This window comes from Triturus cristatus, chromosome 3_1, assembly GCF_964204655.1.
Source record: "Triturus cristatus chromosome 3_1, aTriCri1.1, whole genome shotgun sequence".
Lineage (NCBI taxonomy): Eukaryota > Metazoa > Chordata > Amphibia > Caudata > Salamandridae > Triturus > Triturus cristatus.
In genome coordinates this window covers 758,474,126-758,497,220 of record NC_140583.1, presented here as the reverse complement: position 1 = coordinate 758,497,220, position 23,095 = coordinate 758,474,126, and the positions used below count along the sequence as shown (strand labels likewise).

The window sequence follows — 23,095 nt, the reverse complement described above, 5'->3', positions numbered from 1 at the left end:
CCCTTATGTTGCAGAGCTCCTGTGCTTCTGCTTTCCCTGATGCGTGTGGGCTGGCAAGAGAGGTTTGTCTGTGTCGCCAGATCAGGGTGGGCCTCGATCAACTCGGATCACCCTACCTGGCAGATAAGTATGAGCAACTCGAAGACTAATTGAGGAAATATGATTTTAGTGGTCTGCCATTTTTTCTTTAAGATGGGGGAGATGTAGCATATTGATGTTATGCGCTCTAGGACTGTTGTGGTTCTGGGTGGATTCTGGAGACACTAGGGTGTAGTTAATGTGAAGTATGATGTAACGCACAGTGTGTGCGTGTATCCGGAGGAATAAATTAATGCTTGATAGCAGTTCCTCTGTGGCGTAAATCATCTGAATGCTCCCGGGTTGGGAAGACGCTACAACTCCCTGCAACATGCCACATCTTTTATACAAAAGCACCATGCATGCTTGTATTTTGTGGTTCATACCTAAAAGGTTGAAGGCAAACTAAAAGCCCAATAATGCGCGACGCTGTTATTTAAAATACCGGGACTAGTTGAAGGTATTACACGTGGCACTGGTACGCTTGGCAGCAACTCAACTTAGCCAATAATTGAGGTTTGAAGAGAGGAGAGAAAATGTCAAGTATTAACTAATACATTCAAGTTGAATGCGCTCTTATAACACGCCTTGAACTCATGAGCTTCCTTATTCTGGCCAGCGGGACGGATTCAATTTAAGAAAGGCGCTCTCCCATGTCTGGACTGCATCTACCAATTGGATTGCAATGATACAATGGACTACGTTTCCCAAGTGATTGTTAGTGGCAAAGTTAACCTTCAGGAAAGAGAAAACAATGGTCTGTACTCTTCTTCTGGGTTACTTTTCCACAGAGCGGGCACTTTAGACCTCGTCGAGGAGAGTGTTCAGGAACACTTATGCCTACTGACCACAAAGGGCATAGCGATCACAGTTTGCGTTCAAAAAGGTTCACCTTCAGATTGGAGGCGAGGCCGAGGTCCGATGTCGGCACACATTTCCCAGAGGGCCATGCGAAGGGGCAGGTTCACCACTAGAGAAGAAACTGTCTATTCATTTGCCTACATAGCTGTATGCCATAATGCAGCGAGTCTCTCTTCATGGACGACGGTATATAACGTATGGCATACATCGCTTAGAGGATAGTAAGGTTACATGCCGTCTTATGTTACGGTGCTGCTGCTCGTGGTTAGACTACAATTCCTAGAGTGCTGATGCACGCTCCTGCAGTTTTGTGTAAAGGAGCGTATACAAATTGAGAAACTACAGTTTCCGGCATGCCTCGGTTGCAAAGAAGCTGAGAAGAGTATTACTAGCCTTCGAAAAATAGCAAAGGAACAGTTTGTCCGTGGATATAGAAGACGGCCAAAAATTGAACGACCACTGTTTATTGAAGGACAGAATCCGGCGTGTTAGAATCAAAAAACGTAGATTTCCAGGGATGGAGTCGCACCGAGACAAAAATACAAAGAGAAATACAAAAGTGGATCTTTGAAATATTTCCAAACAATTTTTTTAGAAAATTCTACAAAGAAATCTAATAGCTCTTTTAAACATTACGTATAGGCCATGATTATAAAATTGGGCTACATTTAAGAAATAATAAAAATGATCGCATTTTTTTAAAACAAAATAATTGGGTAATTACTGGCAGGATGTTTGCTACCAATCATTACAAGAGGTCGGCGTGAACACGATGACAGGGCTCTGACAGTGTTTCTTCTTTAACAGCGAGTGACCCCCCCCCTCCCCCCCCTCTCTAGTCCTTCCTTCTTGTTGGCAGCCTCGAATGAGTAGTTCGTGACGTTAGAAGGACGGAAGCAGATGGTGAGGGGCGGGGTTCACGAGGAGTGGGGGTGGTTTGCTGTACTGTGTTTACTTCCGGCCGGTCCGGAGCTGAGACAGGAGCAGAGGAGCCGCCATGGACTGGCTGATGGGGTGAGTGGAGAGATTAAGAAGGTTTGGAATGGAAATGGCCGAGAAAGGGAAGAGGCAACATTTAGGTGGGAGTGAGCAGAGGAAAGAGATCAAGACAAGGAAGAGAAGAGAGGCTGGGAGAAGTAATGACAGAACCGATGCTGAGAATGGAGAGGGAGAAAGCTGGGGTGAGCGAAATCAGTGGGTGGGCAGAGAGAAGAAGAGTTGAGAATGAGTTAAGAAGCCTTAGCAGACAGTTTGAGGATAGGCTTAAAATGTGGAGTTGTTAAGTGGTTAAAAAGGTGCAAGAGTGCAGAGGTTGGGTAGCCAGAGGACATCAGCGACATTATAGGCTGAGGAGAGTTTAAGCAAGGAAGGAAACATGACACAGAGTTATAGAGAAATATATGGGGAGCGCATGGACGAGAAAGAGGCGAGAAATGTGCAAGGCAGATGAGTTACTAGGCATAAAAGGAAAGAGGGATGCCGGGCAGCTTGAATGAAGCGGAGAATGGCGAGAAAGTTGAACGTGGGGTTATGCCAAGCGAGAGATAGCGCTCGGGAAAGTGACTAGATCAGGGGTTGGGGGCAAAGATCGCAGAGACTGGAAAAACTAAGGGTTGTGTGGAGAGAAACCTGAGTGAGACGAGAAAAGTGCCTTAAGTTTAGAAGGTAGTAGAACCTAGTTATCGTGAGGTTTTTTTTTATCAAATACATCTTTTTGAGTTGACAGTGTAATACTGTATTACATTATGTGTTGGGGGTCTTGCTTTTACTTCGGTAGCCTTGACGTAACTATTGCACCGAACAGTCTGTGGTCTGGCATATCTCAGATAAGCAACTGGGTTATCAACAACTGGTAGAAAGACATTGGTATAGTAAAACATATTTGTTTTTCGTATAATTGCCTGACGTGGATGTAGCATATTCAGCTCATTTATCACTGTGAATATTTGGTTACTTATTTTGGTCATGCTATAGTTCTAGATCCGGACACCAATGAGACTCGTGGTGTTTTTGCTAAAAATCCCGGCATACCTTTAATGCATAATGCTTCTGCCTTATATATTATGAGCTCATACCGTGCATGTAGTCTGACATAATGACAACAGATACTGTGCATGTAGATGTACATATCTGATTGTTACAGTGGACATCCACTGTACCTTATGGCTGGTAAAACAGTGCCACGTGCTTACTGTTTAAGGTCCTCCAGTCTAAAGTTACTGTGACGCACTGTACATGTGGTTGACTTATCACATACTGTTCATGCTACCTGATGCCTCTGTAAAAGATGATGTGTTTAGTTCTGTACACACTTGTTAAGCGCTATCATTGCTGCATGACATACCAGTGGAACCTATTGTGTCTGCTACCTGATATAACTTGCATAGTTTATGGTTGCTGCTTGACATAACTGTGGTACATATATTTACAGCTGGCAGGGACATGTAACACATATGTTGTATGCTGACATAATTGTAACATACCTTGCCTGACGTCTGGTATACATGAAAACATACTGTGCCTCCTGCCTAATACAACTGTGACTCTGCTCCCAGTGCTACTGTTTAATGCTGTGCTGTCTGACAACCCTGAATCACTGTACTTGTGTCTAACCTGTCACATACTGTATGTTGTAGTTAGGGGGAGGGTCTGCTACCCGACTTAAATGTGAAGGTCATACCTGTTATACACCGTAATTTCTAGCCTATTGCGTGGCATAACTGCGATACATTGTGCTAGTTGTCTTGCATATTATCAGCGATGCCTGCTTTTTACTTGATGACTCCCTCGGACTGTGCTTTATTTACGGTGCAGGAGTCTCGCTCCAGCAAGTACACGGTGCATGTGTTCATGAGGACTAGGGCTATGATAGTGTTGCCTTCACTGCCTGACACAAGAAATACACTAGCTCGGAGGTCTTGTGGTGTTGCATTTTTTCACCCCATTGATTATGCGATTGTGCTTTTCATCCGAGATGTGTGAATATCTCGTCCCTCTCTCGGGTTGGCATGGGCATTTTGATGTTGGAATAAGAGGCCCCTGCTTCTGATATTGCAGTGTTTCTTTCCACTGCGAGGGAACCTCCCAGACTGCATTCCTAGGAAGATGTTTCTTGTGAAAATGGGAAGCACATCTACTCCTAAATTTTCCGTGGCCTAATCGGAGTTTTAAGTGATGTTACACTTTCAATGGCTTTCTGTACAGTGCATCATTTAATACCCCCCTCATTGATTACTTGGTTAGTTTTCTTTCGTCTGCACTGGTGGGTGCACTCGGCTGGAGAAGTACCCTCTTACCTTTCCCTGCTAGTTCTGCTTAGGTCTTTGCTTTTGTGTAGGCTCCAGTTCAATCCCACATTGTTCTGCTTTCCCAAACGCCTCCCTACATCCGATATGTGCATGTAGCTCAAGTTGCCAGTCTTGGATGGTATATGATCAGTCAGGCCCCTTTTCGCTCCATATTCGCAAACACATTTGTTCTCGACATTCTTAGGCATACTGGCACAATACTTACTGTTCAGCCTTCATTGTTTCATCCACTTAATTTGTTAACTCTTAGCACAGACTATTGTGTTCTTGCATGCATAATCTATCTTCTTTTGCTCACTTACCACGGAAGTGCTTAATCCTTCAACGTCGTTGTTTGAATCTCGTTGTAACTATTACTGCAGCTGAGATGGTAAGATAAGAAATGGACGACACCCATCGAACGCTCGAGGAGAGACGTACATCGATGCAGTAATCTGTAGTGTTGTCATATTGCAGTAGATGATTGGTAAATGGCGCAGAAACTAGGCTAACAATCCAGTGTCTTGGAATTAGATTATAAGAACGGAGCAACCTGTCGGCATGTGCTACAATAATTTAGTAAGGAAGGAGAAGGATTAATTCAACTTTAAATGCGTTCTAATGAATGCATGATATTGTTTGCAAATATAAATCCAAAGTTTTAATTATTACCAAAATTTGGTTAGGCCAAGTATTTGGCTCAGATCATTTGCTTATGGTATGGGACCCATGATTTTCCCCACAGTCAGGCTTATTTGCCTGGCAGGCTATGATAAGAAGAGGAATACTTATTTTTAATGGGAAACTTAAATTCCCCATTTAGTTCTTCTTCAAATATAATTAATGCGAGCATATAGTTATATAGTTTTACCTCTGCAATACATATTGTGTGTAACCTGTTTGTTTATCATCCTCAAGAGTCCAATAAAGAATTTCAAAGTGCTCTATTAGAGGTTTGTTTACCCTCTACGCGCCAAAAATCGAATCTGCTTGTTCTAAGTGGTTTCCATTAATGGTTTAGAGACGTCTGGACAAAGCAGTTGGGAACTTAATGGCCACCCTTGAGGGGCTGCTATTTTAACATAATTTGCGATCCTCCACTTATGGTGAAGGCCATACTCTGGATTGGGTACTTGGGTTGGGGTTTGGTATTGGAAAATTACACCTGTGGAGTTGTCAGACCATTATCTAATTACATTTCACATTTTAGCTTGCGGTGTGATCAAGAAACATGGTAAACATCATATAATAGCGTTTCCCAATTACAGTGAACTAGGGGCAGCAAACCTCGCACAAATTATTGATGAGAAACGGTTCATAAACCCGTACTGTGGCAACTTGCATCTGTTGGTGGATTGGTATAACAACCTACTTAACACTCTAATAAAATATATCGGACGTAGTGGGGCTAATGAGACTCATGAGTTGCTTTACTGCTGTATGTAGGACACTACAGAGTTAAGTTTGGGAAAATGAAGCCTGTCCAGAAGAAATATCTGAGTGACGCTCATAGACTAAAGCTACAGGCCATTAAAAGGATCCATAAATTGGCCATTGAGGGCTCCAAGAAAAAAGGCTTTACAAACTACATTAAAGGAACCTTCCAATTCTTCGAAGGCACTCCTTTAGGCTCTGAAATAAGTGGCAAGTCATACATTTCTGCTTATGACGCTTGAACCTCCTAGTACTCCAAATACATTAGATAAAAGACAGGGGCCAGATCTTTTCAGGCCAAATCTTTTTAAGCCAGCTCATGATGGAACACACTTACGGACGATATTAGACTTCTGCAACTGTTTCTGCTATTTTGGTTCTTTACCTGTTTAGGCACCTTTGTTTTATCTCAGCACCTAGTGTAGTTGCCCAGTGGGGTTTTGGCTCTGTATAAATACATGTATTTATATTCATTCCTGTTCTAGGTGCCGCCTGAGGAATTCTTAAACTGAGGGCTGAGCATAGCTTCCATTCTTCTGGTTGGTGAAGTTTCATGCCCACGTCACAGCCACTTCATTAGTAGACTTGATGTGTTTGACCCCTGCTGATTTACGGGAAGCATATTTGTCCTGTGCTCCAATTGGAGTTCCCCCATCTTTCCCTGTGCATGAAGAGGCTTGGTTTTGATGCATAAAAACATGTTAGTCGTGCTAACATCTACACAATGGGTACTCACAAACATTTTTCCAGGGGCTACAAAGTAAGGTCTCTATCGTGTCCGAGGGCCTCATTGATACCAAAGGGTGGGATGAGGGCTTTGCTGAAGTGGTGTGGGGGGGGGAGGCGGAAGGTTGGTGTTTGGGAAGAGTCATGGAGCTATTTTGAGGCTTTTATTCTATATTGCCCTCTAAATTAAGCCCTGTGTCTCTAAAAAGAGTCATAGTTTTGACAATACTGGGTTATGCTATATTTGAATGGCTATCCCTCTACCGCACCTTAAGTTAAGCCTTACCTACTTACTAGCACTACCTTGGAAGAGTCCAGTGTAAAAAAGAAGTAAGTGTAAAAAAGAAGTAACTTCCTTATTGATTGGAATAAAACAGAATTGCACAATGTTAAACTAGAAATCCTAGCATCAATCCTGGTTTCTCCAACTAGCCAAAGTGTGTGATCCTGGGAAATTGTTTTATTTTATTTTCCCTCCTTTTTGCTCATTATCACATGTGAAAGTACCTTAAAATACATGCGTTCAGGATATGCACTGTTCAAAATCTTCTCCTGTGTTGGATTTAAGAAACTATAATGTTGTCCATACATAATAACAACCCAAGTCACCCAAAGGGTTCGACGTGACGACTGACTTCCCTCCAAGTTTACTATTGGCATCGTTGTAGGGTGGGAGTAAGCATGAAAGTTTCTTCGTTCATTTTTTAAAACTATTGCTTAAAAAAAATACTTCTCAATACACTGATAAAATCTGATGGTACTAATGTGAAACACTGAAGTCTCTTCTTTGCATTTTGAAGATAAGTAGGCATATATTTAAACATTTGTTGCTAGATGTCTTGAAAAATGAATGTTTCTAAAGTTATGTGCTGCAGCATACTTCATTTGCTTCTTTTCTTTTACTTCAGTAGACTGTACATAAACGCCTCCCCACTTATTTATTATATTGATGAAAGCTATTTCTCTCTCAAGTAAAATGCGGTCCAGTGCAGTCATTCAGCAGGAGGTCGCATGTGAAGGTCAGGAGGGCTGCATGCGCCCCCGGGCCATACTTTGAGTATCACTGATCTACACCATTAAGGGCAGTATGTATTGCCAGCCACTGCAGTACATCATTCATCTTGTACTGACTTGTAAGTCTAGATAGAAATTGCCTCTGTCTACATAAGTCAATTTTTTTTTTCCTCATTCGCCATCAGCTAGATTTGAGCTTGCTTTATTAACTCCTGTGGCCCCCCTTCGAGCTGGCACCAACCGGAGAGCTCCGTTTCTAGATGGTAATGCTTTACACAGAGCTTCTCTAGATAATGGCTCTATATCTCTTGGAACAACCCACAAGAACCAAAGAGAATTAGTAAAAAAAATTGTGTAAGGCTTTATCATTGGACCAACAATCTTTTTTTGTATTAACCCAATGTGTTCAACCAACTTTTGCATGGGGCCCAAAAATCTTTCTTGTTATTCCCATTGTTTAATCTAGCCCTGTCCAACTTCATTGTATATCTAATAGAAGTCACCCAATCTAAGAACGTTGGGGGGTTGTCTTTAACCCATTTTTTGCATATTTCTCTGCTTAAAATCAAATATAAACATAATTTGTTTTCCCCCTTTGACATTGACTTATATTGGTTTGGCAACCCAAAAAAGACTACATTTATACTCACTTGTATGGTTACCCCAAATATGCTTTCCATACCTCTATTTATCTCCTCCCAGTACTGACTTAGTTTTGGGCAGGTTAGAAACATGTGAATGTCGTTCGCCTTTATCTCTAGACATTTTGAGCATTTTGGGGTCTGACCCTTTGAAAATTTTGCAGGTTTAGATGGGGTCCAGTAAACCCTGTGAATACAAAAAACATGGTTTCTTTTTAAATTTACAGGTTGTACTGTCGTGTGTAAAATATCATGAGATACTTGCCATAATTCTTCGATGTTGCAGCCAGGCAAGTTATCTCCCCATAGTTCCATTGGTAACTTTATTTCACCATCTTCCATATCCATTAGTAGCCAATATAGGGTTGCCACTTCTTTTTTCTTTACCATATTTTTGGTTAATGTTGATTCCAATTCATTAGACAGTCCGACATCTGAGCCCACTGAATGAAGCCTACTTATTTGCCAGTATTTAAATTTAGAAAGATCACTGTTTGCCAATAGATTAATCTCTTCCCAAGATAGTAAAGTCCCATTTGGGGCTAACTGTCCCCATTGATGAATTCCTGCTTTAATTAAAGGGGTTACGAGGATATCTTTAGTCCATTCTGGTGAACCTGGTGCATTCCATATAGGGGCAAGGGCACTGAAGTAGGTAATTCCTAGAATTTTCTTAACTTTTGGCCCAGGTAGTAGCTAAACCATGTAGTATCTTTAAGCAAACTTTTTTTGTAAAATCTTGGCTCTCCAAATTTATAAAGAAAGCCTTGATTTCCATTCTCCACATCCAGGAGCATCTTTTTAAACATTATACCAATGTCCGACCCATCTGGTGTATTCTTGCATACATAACTAAATCTGGTAAACACAAGCCTCCTTTGTTCTTTTTCCTTCGCAATTTCTTCCATGTAATACGTGCTCCTTTTGGCGCTCAGATAAATGCATTCAGTCTTGCTTGTAGAGACTTTAAAGATTTCTCCTTAAATGCTAACGGTATATTTTGTAATATAAAAAGGATTTTAAATTAGGCTGCCTGCACGCCGGGTTCGCCTCAGGCAAGCAGCAGCACGAGCCCAGAGAAGACCTGAGTCTCCACGGGTAACCAGCACTCTCCCCAAGCCTACACCACGCGGATTAGCGCTCTGTAGATCTTCAGAGTCCCGCACCGACTCCACGCCCAGAGCTTTCACCGCCTCGCCGTGCCAGCAATCTCCATCGCGCCACTCAGACCCCGGGGAACAACGTAAACAAAGTGAAGGCAAACAGCCCCTCGAGACCTTCAGACGCCACACCTCGGCGTTCTCTTTCCCCAAGCCTCCATCGGAACTTTCGCACCGGCATCTCCTGATGGGCAGCAGCTGAGGTGGCGTTTGGGGCCGCATGCACAGTACCATCCAAAAAAAACGGAACCAGGTTTGTAGATACTCCGTTATTCACAGACCATAAATCATTTTAGTTTGTAAGTGCTTTTAATGTAAAAATCCCGGTATTTCAATGATGATTTAGGATCCTATCCTCCTGACCTTCGGGAGCCTCCGCGACCCGCTACTCGCCGGCCGCCATGTTCCCCCGGCCACTCAAAGCAAACTTCTACATAAGTCAATTTTGTGATTAGTTGAAGTTCTCTTGTTGGATCCGTATTCCATATTTGTTTCAGACTTTATTTTCGGTTTTACAACATCAAAAAAGTGGCAATTCCATCATGAATACAATTACAATATCCTCCTTGAAACTAACATTGATCAACTCCAAGGCAACAGACTGAAGTCAATCATTAATCCACACATTAACCAGTATTTCTCTTAATATCTCATGTATAATATTATGTATTAATATGTATCGGCACCTTACTAACACAATAGTGCACCCGAGGATTACAGTGTAATACGTAAGAGTTAGTTTTGGAGCAGTGGCCATATATTTCTTGGCTGAGATGCTGGTGGTAATAGTTCACTGTATACATTCGCAAGTTTGTTACAGGCAGCCAGATCCTTTGGCCAGTTGGCATATGTTGGTACAGTCTTCTGTCGCAATTTAATGGTTATTTTACACTTGCATAGCAGGAGAGCAAGACCAATCAATTTCCGGGTTGATTTAGTGATATCCTGTACATATCAAAGAGTTTTGCTATGCGAGATCTATAGTTCCATATGTGTGTTATCTCATATAGTTGCCCATATTTCTTTCCAGTATACCTGAAGCTCTTGATTGGATTTCACTGACACTGACTACGGGTCATCAATCCTCAAGGTGAGGGTCAGTTGGGATAAGGAAATCAACTATTTTCCATCCATTGTAAACATTTTCACTTCTTTTATAGTGCTGTTTAAAATTTTCTGTCTGTTTATGAGCAATTGTATGGCACATTTCTATCATTTATAGGGGTCTCGAGGTAATAGCTAATGGGCCACTATCTTTAGGGTGACTACTCCCTTAGTGTGCTCACCCGACGTGGGGTGACATCTGATTAGAGCCTGACCCTGATTAGAGGGTGCTAAAGACACACAATTGATGGACGGAATGCAGAGCAAATCAAAACATTCATCCCTAGTCAAGAGATCTGGGTTAAATCCATCATTCTTTTGCTCACCATGCCACCCCAGTTTACACCTGGCCATATGCAAATCAGTCTTGACCCTGTGCCTCACGGGAACAGTTCAACCCGAACTGCCAAGCCAGGTCCTCCCTGGACCAGAAACCAGCACCCTAGGACCGGTTTCGGGGTTTCACCCCTCATCAGCAAGGATAGCTTGAATTCAGTGGCACATTTAGCCCGGGACCCACATCTGGGCATATCCGGCGCACTTAGGGCGAGGAAGCAAAAGACACACAATTGATGGACGGAATGCAGAACAAATCAAAACATTCAACCCCAGTCAAGAGATCTGGGTTAAATCCATCATTCTTTTGCTCACCATGCCACCCCAGTTTACACCTGGCCATATGCAAATCAATCTTGACCCTGTACCTCATGGGAACAGCCCAGCCCGAACTGCCAAGCCAGGTCCTCCCTGGACCGGAAACAATCATCCTAGGACTGGTTTCGGAGTTTCACCCCTCATCAGCCAGGATAGCTTGAATCCAGTGGCAGTTCAGGGAGGACCTGGCCTGGCAATTCGGGCTGGACTTTGGACGCAGGGTCAAGACTGATTTGCATATGGCTGGCTTCAAACTGGAATGGCATGGTGAGCAAAAAAACGATGGATTTAGGCCTAGATCGCTGTACTGGGGTGAATGTATGACATTGTTCTACGTTCGGTCTATAAATTGTTCTTGTTGCATTTGACACCCCGAGTGGGATGGGTATGCCCAGACATGGGTCCTGTGCTCTCCATGCCACTGGAGTCAAGCTATCCTGTCTGATGAGGGGTGAAACCCTAGGACCGGTTTTGGGATGCTTGTTTCCAGTCCAGGGAGGACTTGGCCTGGCAGTTTGGGCTGGACTATTCCCATTGGGTGCAGGGTCAAGACTAATTTGCATATGGCTGGGTTCAAAATGGAATGGCATGGTGAGCAAAAAAACGATGGATTTAGGCCTAGATCTCTGTACTGGGGTGAATGTATGACAGTGTTCTGGATTCTGCCCATCAATTGTTTTTTGTACCTGATTAGAGGGTGACTGCCATCTGCAAGATGGCGGGCACTGAGAGTGGGCTTCCCCTCGCATCCCCCACCGGAGGGATGGGGTTGGCAGAGGTGGAAACACCTTCTGGGCTGTTCTGATTTGTTCTGCCTGTCTTCCTGCCGAAAAGGGGGCGAGACAGGAAGGGGGCCTGCTCCTGATAACAGGAGAGGCTGCGGTCACATTGCAAAGGCGGCAAGGCCTTTGAAGCTCCCCTGCCATGGCTCTACCTGACCTGGGGAGGTGTACACACCTCTGCCCAGGAAAGTCTTCGTTTCTGGGCCCAGGGAGCAAAGACACTCACCACAGAGTTCCAGAAACTTGTCTTGTGGTGACAGGCTGGTGTTCACCTGTCAGGAACTCACCAGCGGTTGGTTTGGTTCAGGGGTCCCCCTCGAAGGGAGTGAGGGGATATGTATGTTTTCTCAAAGTTACACAGCTTAGCCAACTAAGCTGCACTGCCTTGTGCACTCGGTAGTGCCAGAGGATGTGCCTAATGTGTTCTCTTGGTGTAGGGAGAAGGATATGCATATATATCCTGATATTAATGTGCTGTTGCAATGTGAACACTAAGCCAAATACATGGCTTTTGTACCTGATTTTGCCTGGGTCTGTGTCAATCATGCTTTATTGTTGTGAAGTATAAAGTTAGCAGGATGGGACTAAAGTAGATGCTGTTTCTAATACATAGATTTGTGAGAGGATATAGATGTACTGTTGATGGGAAAATGCTCAGCTAACTTTGTGCCATCAGTTCCATATTGTGTATGTGATGACACCAGGAGCTTGTATATTGTGGAGAAGGGCAGACATTCCTGACCAGATAAAAAACGTGCAGTGTTGTATAGTAAGTTAATGTAGGCGCTTGCCGTAGCTGCTTCATTTCCATAATAGAACTTTTGTTGGGTATATGATGGTAAGTTCCGTCTAACCTGTTGTGTTGGGGCATTATGGGGAAATTCATAGTTTAGAGTGCTGCTGAAGCCTGTCGGCGTGGGTTTAAATGCATGCGAAATGCCCATTACAACGTGCACTGCTAAAAGCGGCCAAACAAACAGACTCAAAAGGTGCTTCCTTTGAACCCGTAATTATCAAGATTACACAGGGGAACCGCATGGATTTCCGCTTCAAAGGCGCACACTGATGACCAAATCATTGAGCTCCTAGACGTCAATGCCCTGGCGCCTTAACACCTGCCGGTTTACTAATGGCAACAGCGCTCCTTCTTGTACGGAAGTTGATAGGGCATCTGTCGATAGCCCAGGCCCAGGATTTGAAGGCACACAGAATAGAGCCATCGCTGCAATTTTGTATAGTGACTTTTTATTCCTGGTGCAGTTTGCTGCCTCCATTTGCAAGTAATTAACCGTGTTGTATCCGTATCTTAACAGATTTCTCCGAAGAGCTGTGTCGTTCCCCCCCCCATGAAGAATGTTTCCGAGCCAGATATTTTATTAAAGTCAAATGCAGGACTCGCAGGTGGCACCTCCTCTCCGTCTTCCTCGGAAAGTGGTCCCACGAGAAATCTGAGTGCTCAGTTAATTGGACGTTTGATCCCCCTTGAAGTTTCAGGACACGTTTTCTGCACGCTCTGCTGCCTTCCACCATCACATGCAAGCCAGATCTGGCTGACAACGTAAAGAGTCCTTTTACTCTTACAGTAAAGGTACCTGTGTCTTCCAGAATCTTGGTTGCCTGTTCCGGGTGGCATATCCTCGGCTAGACATGGCCTGAACGAAGTATTCCTCACCAGAGGCACAGCATCAGACTTCTTTGACAGGCCTCCGCCCCGGAGTTCGTCTGAATTAACACTGAGCATACAATCTGTTTCAAGTTATTGTAAGCTGGTTAATACTGATCGAACCCTACAAATGGCACATATGATGTACTGCGCTCTAAAAGTGCATTTAGAGCAACGGTTTAGTTTTTTGAGTTTTCTTAAGTGCAGTCACAGGTTGAACCATTTAATCGACAGAAGAAGTCTGCATTCGAAATTTATGTAGGTCACATTTGCCACTTGAAACTGGGCAAATGCTCGGCCTGGGTGAATTGTAAAATTATGCTGGCGTAATGTAGGCATGTTCATGTTGCGCCTGTTACACACATTCCTGAAATTACGCTTTGCCGTGTAATTTTCCTGAAATTTTGGTTAATTATGCAAAACCATATTACATGAATTTCGCCCACTACAATACAAAACCTCTGCTACCTGAAAAATAAAACAAGGTAGTAGAACTATTCCATGAAGAACCACAGTTTACGTAACTTCTGATCAGTTGCTGTAGTTTAATTAGACATAAGGTGCCGAGTGCAGAGAAAAAACTACCTCCTTTGCTAACTTGGTGAAACTATGACGGGACCTGCAAATTATCCTGTTCTGACGTTGGTTTGTGTTGAGCTACATATTGAGTAAGTACATTTGGCAATGTAGAAAGTACATCCTGGATAGGAAAAGCTTAATGATACGGCACAGATGTTTTAATTTTACTCATTAAGCCATTCAAATCTGTTGGAGAGGTCTTAATGTAGGTAAAATCATTAGACTTTTTGATGCTTTTTAAAAGACAGGTCCCTGTTGAAGTCTTTTTTAAGGGGTAAATAAAAGGTTAATTAAAAGGATACGTCTGTGATCCAGATAGGAAGGACAGAAAATATGAACCCTGTTAACACCGAGAGCGAAGACCAAGGCCATTCTTTTGACACACCTGAAGTGTATAGGAAAAGAGTTCACCATACTCCCTCACTTCGTGGGATCAAGGGGGGTGACTCGAAGAGTCAGATTCACCTGAGAGGAAACCAGGGCACGTGGTCAATAGTACTAGAGCCAAGTGAAGGCACAACAGAGCTAACCAGAGACACTGGCAGTTGCTAAAACATCACTATGGTTTTCAGTGGCTACACACTGAGCCAGTCCTCATAACATTTCTACTGATGACGTTTTTTTTCCTGTAGTCTTTACTTCTAGTTATCATGGATGTGTATTTATAACAGTGAATCCAAAAGAGTGACTGTGTGAAGTGAAACACAATAGGGGTTCAGGCAGGCTTCTTTCTATCAGCAACACTGCAGTTTAACTGGCCTAAAACGTGCCCCTCATACCCTATGCCTACACCTATTTTCAAGAAAATCTGTTATGCTCTAGAGATAAATGCCACAAGATGTCCAAAATAATCTACGATGTTGATATTTTCTGGACCTTCTAGTTAATCCATCAAGGGTACAAGAATGACTCCTCCCCCCCACTGGGTGCAGTCCCACCGCAAAAGGGTAAAATAGGACATAGTTCTTCCTGCATTCTTTGGTTAGATCAGTCACTACCCTTCTTTGAGTTTTTGTTTTAAACTTAGATTTGATGTTGGTTGTAAGTTTGACTGGTTGGCAGGATGCAGCCCAAAAAAGAGGGTTAAAATAATATGCTTTAAGATTTGATGTTGGTTGTAAGTTTGACTGGTTGGCAGGATGCAGCCCAAAAAAGAGGGTTAAAATAATATGCTTTAAGACTATCAGGACAGAACCTAATGTTGAAAGTAATTAACTGGAGCCAATAGCTCTTGGCTAATGTTGTCCAAAACATCTACATCACATGGTCTGGCTAAGTTTAGAAATGATACTACACAGCAATTTTCTTTAATTAAATTATGAAATTGAGTGAGAGCAAAAATCTGGAAAGTGGCCCAATATGATAGAGTAGCTGAATTAATTGTTAGAGATGAGCGGGACCGGCCATGTAACAGAGAATGTGGAGCCGGAGGGCTGTTACCAATTGTTTGTCATAAACATGAAATCTTGCGGAGGAGGGAGGAGAGGAAAACATGAACTTTACTGACTTTCTCAGACTCGGAACAATGAATACTTTGATTTGGGGCTGAAATGTTCCTTCAAAATGTTTTTGGTGGTTCTTACATGGATATGTAAGCATGGAGATGCATTTGAGGCTGACAAATACCTTTCTTTTGCTGTCATAAAGTATTTTGATATTTTGTTTAATAAAGTGTTTTTGCAATGTAATATCTTCCACTGCATTTCTCAACCTTCTGAATTGCTGCTCTGTAGGTTAGAGAGCTCTGAGATCAACCATTTAGCTTTGTGTTTTAATGTTGTGACACGCTGTTAGGAATCCAGTCTGGTAGGAACAGACATTGCCAGATAGGAAGACAGCAATGCTTACATGTTCCCCTTCCATTCTTGAATGTAAGTTCCAGGGCCTTGTTAAAGGCAACGAGACTTACGGCCTTATAAGGATGTCGGACAGACCGTCACAAACAGGCCATCGGACCAATGTCATCGGAGGGACCGACCGCCATCTCCGACAGGATCAAGGATCCTGTCGGGGCATCATTCGGAGGCCTAATCCCTACAATGAAGGCGGTGCCTGCGAAGGCACTGTCATCAGGGATTAGGATGGCCCTTGCAGACAGCCTTTCCATGTCGGCCTCTCCGACATGAAAAAACTGTCAGAAATCGACTTTGGTGGCTCCTAGCCGGCCCCTGTCCCCCCTAGGCCTCTGATGTGCGGCCTGGGGGAGCACATGTGTTGCCCTCCAAAACATCTATGCCCCGTGTGCCAGGCACCACTTGGGTACCTGACACACGGTGCATAGATGTTTAGAAAAATACCCTTTACCATTCGCTTGTGCTGCTGCCCTTTTCCAGGTCACAGCACAAGTCGCAATGGTAAAGGCTATGTTTGCAACCGCTGTGCTGGTGGTCAAACCATAATTTCAGGAGAGGAACTGCCAACTACTTGTCGGGCGGCATCCGACCGGCATCATAATAAGACCCTTGGTGTAAGGAAGGTGAGAAAGCACCATGTAATAGAATCACCAGACAACGATCTCGGGAGGGTCTTTAGTTCCCACTAACCTCTCTGGGGTAGAAAGAACATATGAGATATGGACTATATAGCATGAGTATGGCCAGTCACTGATCAGCCCGCACATTGAACAATGGTTGTTAGATTTTGACAGACCTGTCATTCTTGTTGCTTGATTTAAGATGCTGATTGAGAAGAGGTTAAATTAGATCCTGTGGAGGCTCAAGCTATCCGTGGAGGCTACCAGACCTTGTAGAATGGCACTGTTTTACAGTTCCTGCCTTGCAAGAAGCTGCAGTTGGGGTAACACAAGATTTTACAGTGATACTGCCTCTATAAAATACCGCTCCTCTTCCCCATTCAACTAGATTAATTCCTCAGTGTCGCTGTGGGAAAATAGATTTGTCAGGCTGGATCTCAGGCCACTGAGAACCAATATTCCACCATGGGCAGCATAGCTTTCTTTCAGCAACAAGAGCATGTATAAAGTCTTCACTTTATTCATTGGAAGGACAATAACGGGAAATAGCCCTCTTACTTAAATATGAAAACGGTTCAGAGTGTTCCAGCTTTAAAGGCACGGAATCAACATTTCTCAAGAGATAGCTACTTCTGGAAGGGAAACAGTTAACTTACTAAACATAAAGAATGGGACTCTTCTTTGAGGGGCGGGTGGTGTGCCATACCGAAGAGTGACGTTATAATTTAAAGTGTGTTATGCCAAATGTTGGTCCACTGCAAACGAAGTTCAAAGTTTGAGGCGCTAAATGTCTTGCTTTCTTTCCTTGCACAGAGGGCTAGGCAACTGTGCATGAGACACATGTTTAAATTGAGTTTAAGTTTGCACAGAGCACCAATACAATTAATTATGTATTGCTTTTTGGGCACTCAGGAAGCTTGAGAAAACCGAGGTTGTTAAGAAGTTGGAAATTGGTTGCTTTTTAATATCATATGGAAGAACAAAAGAGTAATGCAATGGCAGATGTGTAGAGTGAGAACCTTCCAAAGTAGAGGAGAAAAAACACACACAAAAAAAACAATAGTTAAAGGGGATAACATTTTGCTTGCAGATGCGTAGACTAGAAGAAGGGGAAAATAAACATGCGAAAGCACTAAAAACAGAAAACTAGTAGTTGAGGCGAATAACTTATCCAAGAGAAAAACTTAGACTCACAAATACCATTTGCAAAACACGGTTGTAAAGTGCAAATTACTTTGATCTGTGATCTTTACTAGGCCATGGATAGGTTTTATAGTATGTAAGTTTGTGTGAATGAGTTATGTGGAAAGTGTCTTCTTAGGTGGTACTCTATTATTAGAGTAAATTGTATACGAGGTGTTTCTGATACCGTATGCTGGTATGGAATACTTTACAATGCAGTTAAAAACAAATTGTCGGCAGTTTTGTGTATAATGATGTTTGGTAATTGGGTAAAATAAAGGGTTTTCCAGATAGTATTAGTATCACAAAATGCAACTGAACCTATTTGACTAATTGATACTTGTATTGTGGGGTTTTCTGTTGATTAATCTATTTGTATCCCATCCTCTTCAGCCATTGAAATATATAAGGCGAGGAAGCGGGAGTGCACCCACCATTGGAAAAAAGAAAGAAATGTAGATCGATGAAAGTGGAGAGAATCGTCAGAGAATGTGATTGCAAAACAAGGGCTTAACCAGAAAAATATAATACCACCCACTTTGAACCGTGTCCAAAACGGCACTGAGCAAGTGGATGAGGCAATTGAAGGCATACATTTGGGCCTTGCTTCTCCTGAGGGAATTTATGTTTGAAAATTCCTTCCATCCTTCTCTCCTTCCTTCTTTCAGTGTTTTGTCTTCCCTTCCTACTTTTCATCTTGCTTTCAGATAGTTTCCCACCTTGCTTTTCTTCCTTCTTTCCATACTTTCCGTACTTTTATCTATTCATTATCCTCCACCCATTCTTCTCTCTGTCTTTTTACCTCCATCTATCCTTCTTGGCTTCCCTCTTTCTTTCGTCCATCTATCCTTCCCTTCACTCGTGTATCTTCCTTCCTTCCATTAACCATCCACACTTCTTGTCACCATGCATCCATACATCCTTACTTCTCCCATCCATCCGTGCATCCTTCCCTCCATCTCCTTCCTTCTTTCACTCCATTTCTTTCCATTCTTTTTTGCATTCATCTTTAAATCCATCCTCTTCCTAATACATCACTCTCCCAATTCATCTTTTCATTCATTTATCCATCCAGCCTTTCTGAATCCTTCTCAACACACCCCTTCTTCCCATAACACCCATCTCTCCACTCCTCTACCCAATTCTACTGCAAGAGCTGGGATTTATGAGCTTTTTAACAAAGTCAGAGAAGCCATAAACGCTATTTTAAATATTTAATATTACACAAAACTACCCTCTAGCACCCAGTCCCTGCTTAAGCTGCTAAAGTGAGGGACACGCTTGGTTCACAACGCCCCCATTGAGAAACCTTTGTGAATCATTTTCAAAGAGCAGCTATAAACCACAAGAGGAAGTAAGAGTGCTCAGAGAAGATGTAGAGAAAACAAACGTTGGGAAAGCAAATAGGTCTCACCTAGGATAGCTACTGGCTTTAGCAATGTTTTGCAGAAATACTGTCCAGCAGCTAAGATTGTTTTGCATGGCTAAAATTAATTCCAAAAAGCACTATGACCCAGCCCAGGGTGAATGCACTTAAAACAAGCATTGGCATAGCCAATAGGTCTCGCCTGTGGGACCTTATAAGTGTTTAGCCATGCAACAGTTGCATAACTAAATACTTAAAAGGTCCCAAAAGCGAGACCTATTGGCTATGCAAAGCGGCCGTGAAAGTAATCGCGGTAAAGCCCGCGCACATGCACTGTAGCTCTAGGCTGGCCTGGTAGCACTTTTTGGAGCCCTCTCAATAAGTCTCGCCAGACCAGCGCATGTGCTAGGTTAGGCGAGACCTAAAAAATAAGTGCAATGGTTGCATCATAGTCCTGTTTTTACTATTTTTAGCCATGTTTCTATAAAGCATGGCTACGAATCATTGCCACAGTTGGCTATGTCCATGTTGTACAGCATGAACAAACGCAATGACAGAGCCAATAGTCTCAAAGGTGAGACCTATTGGCTTTGCCAATACTCCTTAAGTATTGGCACAATACCCCTGTGATTCTGAGCAAATCAGTTAATCTCCCCATTAGTGAAAAAGAAAAAAAGTGACATTTAGCAAAAAATCCTATCAAATATAGAAAGAAGTGGCGCCCATGTCTTAGTGAAAATACAGGTTACAGCAGTTGTCACAATAAAAGCAGATAACATCTGTTGTCACAATAAACATCCATTTCAAAAGAGAAAATGGCTTCTCTGTAGTGTCTGAGGTATAGTAACACATAGCTACAATATCAAGAGGTTCAACAAGGACAACGGGGATAAAGAAAAAATAAAATTAATACCTCAGACACTGTGCTCAACGGAGGAACAGCAATCCGGCTACAGCAATCGGTATGTGATCCATGCTCCAGCCAAAAGGAAAGGAAGTGAAGCCAGCAGGTGATTGCAAATAAGAGTGACAATGAAGCCAACAAATGTTAAGCAGAAGGCGGGCTGAAAGCCCCTTGTATTCAGTAGCTCTTGCAAGTGATAGCGCATGCACGCGCTCTCTCAGGCAAGACCTAAAAATGTGGAATTGTACAGCGGGGATGCCTTTCCACAATGCTGAATTGTACTGTGTGTACAAATCAGCTATGGAAAAAAGGAAAGTGAAAAATATTTCCTTTTGAATGGCGGAACTTTCCATGCATACCACAGGCCATGTGCAGAAATTGAAAAAGTACTAAATCTACAACTTTTTTTGAGAAAGCTCCCATGCGTTCTTGTGCAATACGCTGATGAAGCATCGCTCACTTAGCTTTTCTACTTTAGGTACATCTGGGAGGCTTCCCATCGTCCACATTTGAACTTTTCATAGCAGACCCTTAGCAGCACCTTTTATCTCGGGTAGCGAGGCTCCCAAGGAGGGTTAAATAGAAGACAAAATACGGGGAGGGCCTGACGTGCTGAGCCCTCGTTTCAAAACTGCATGTGCGGGGGGCGTGGTCACGCTGTCGATGGAGTAGGACGCGCATTGCCGGGGCTCCGGGCCGCCGCTGGCGAAAATAGCATTTGAAAGCGGTGTGACGGCCGAGAGGACGCCTCAACTGGGGGCGAGCAAGTGGCGGAGGCGGAGCGGGTGACTCCCGGGCGGCCCGGGGGATCCTGGATCTGAGCGGCGGTGGAAAATAGCTGTGTCGGAGGGGAAGCCCCGGCCGGAGAGGGCGCGTCCGCCATTTTGCGCGTCCAGCTCCAGCGCATTGTGGAAGAGACGAGCCCCGCGGACAGGAGTTTGGGGCCACCGGTGGAGCAGCCTGGACGACCTTTGAAGCGGTGAGGTGGCCGGAGGGCGGCGGAGGCGCGATCTTCTTGCCTGGCGGGAGTAGCCGAGTCGGAGGGAAGCCCCGGTCGGAGAGGGCGCGCCCGCCATTTTGCGCGCCCAGCTCCAGCACATCGTGGAGGAGACGAGCCCCGCAGACAAGAGTTTGGGGCCGGAGCAGCTTGGAAATCCTGTAAGGTGGTGAGGTGGACGGCGGGCGGTGGTGGCGCGATCTCCTTGCCTGGCGGGCTGACGGCGGGGGAGGCCGGACTGTAGAGGCGGGGAAGGATGCGACCGCCATTTTGTGGCCTGCACCCGGGGGCGCCTGAGGAGATATCTGCTCCGGGATCAGCGGCGCCGCAGCGGTGATCGACGCTGCTTGGAACGCATTGCCATCGCTGGTGGGGGAGCGCTCTGCTGGGGACTCCGCGGCCTTCCGCCGATCCTGTGCTGCGCTGCGGCCCCTGACTCTGTGAGGGCCCTGCTGCTCCCGGGGGCTGGATTTTGACACTTCGCTGCCCCGGGGCGAACTGGTGGTGGTTCCCCTTACATAACCCCTGGCCCGCCTGATAATACGGACTCCTACCTGGAACAGAGAGTGGCTTGGGGTTGTAGCTTGGCTTGCAGACCAGGAAAGGCCTTGAGCTTGCCATTTTGATCGCCTTGACCACTGGGTGCTGGGGGGCGTGTGGAGCGGGGCCGGGCTTGCGCTGCTTGTGTCCGGTGGGGCTCAGCTTCGAGGGGCCCCTTGCACTGCCGGCTCCCTGCTGTCCGGACTGGGGGACTCCGGCTTGCCGGCTGTGGACAGACGTCTGCCGCTTCGCGTGCCCTGGTGAGGTACGTCGGGAACTCCTGGGGGCGCAGGGACGACGTCGCTGGCTGGAGCAGTGGCATTGAGCGGGGGCTACGCGGAGAAGAGTGTTCGAGGCCGGGGCCTCTGGCGGCGGTGCCATCTTGCTGAGGTGTGCTAGTGCGGCTGGAGGAGCGCTTGCCGCCATCTTGAGACTCTGAAGAGCCTGCTGTGGCTGGGCTGGAGGGGTCCTGCGACGGAGCCTGGTGGGAGCAGCGACTGGAGGGGCGCACGCCTCGAGGGTGGCCCCCCGCTTACTTGGGCCACACCGACCTGCTGACGGCTTGGCCTGTTGTTCACGCCCGATAGCGCTGAGAACCCCAGCTTATGCCCCCCTGGCCCAGGGAGGCGAGTGGACTCTGAGCTGGGTGCTGCTGCATTGAACTGGCTGGGGGCCTCTACGAGCTTGCTCATATATCAGGTGGGGGCGACTGAGGGGAGAACCCTTGACCTGCTGCATTAGCCTGCCACGGCGGCCTACGGGGGGCTGCTCCTGCGCGACCCTCCCCCCCCCCCCCCCCCCCCCCCCCCCCCCCCCCCCCCTGTCCGGCCGGAGCGGTGCTGAACTATGACTCGCACTAAACCAGGGAAGGAGCAGCCGACGGCCTCCAAGGACACCACAGTGAAGGAGTTATAGAGCCAGCCCGGTGCGGCACCGGTGGGCGTTCCACCGTCGGGCGCTGGGAACTCAGCCGAGCCGGTGACGCAGTCCTTCATGGCACTGTTTATGCAAGACCTCAAGACCGAAATTGGCTCGCTTCGTACGGAGGTGCAGGCCTGCGTTAAGGAACTCCGGAGAGATGTGGGGGAACTGGGGGCCGAGTGGATGATATGGAAAATACCCTGGATGCTCGCACAGAAGACCAGGAACATCTCTGGCAGCGGATTGCAACCCTGGAGGAGCAGCATGTTGAGCTCCAGATCAGACAGGAGAACTTGGAGAATAGGGGGCGCCGAAACAACATCCGCATACGGGGTGTCCCAATCGGAGCGGAAGGTACGAACATCATGACGTTTGTGGCGGACCTCCTCCATGAAATCCGGGGGGATGACGACATTTTACCACCAACCCGGGACCGTGCGCACAGGGTCTCTGGGAGACCTGGGCTCATCCCTGATATCCTGACACGGGTCCATTTCTTCGTTGGGAAGGAAGCCATCCTTAAAGCGGCCAGGGATAAACTCTTCGACGCCAGAGGGATTTCCGACCTATCACTGACAAACTTAGGGAACTCAACATCCGTTACCAATGGGGCCATCCCTTTGCTCTCATGTTCCAATGGGAATCTAGGCGTCGTGTGTTACGATCATACAGAGAGGCAGCGCAGCTACTCCAGATCCCGGCCAGTCCCGCACGTCGCCCCGCTGGCCC

At 45.3% G+C, this 23,095-nt stretch overlaps 1 protein-coding gene across 1 annotated transcript in view; it reads left to right on the top strand.

Moving 5' to 3' along the window:
* Positions 1-1,816: 1,816 nt before the first annotated feature.
* Positions 1,817-23,095, top strand: part of MOB2 (MOB kinase activator 2) — a 323,951-nt gene continuing 302,672 nt past the window's right edge. Inside the window, exon 1 of the mRNA XM_085644922.1 lies at positions 1,817-1,953. Coding sequence (XP_085501048.1) covers positions 1,937-1,953 — 17 coding nt within the window. The 5' untranslated portion in view covers positions 1,817-1,936. The remainder of the gene's footprint in view (positions 1,954-23,095) is intronic.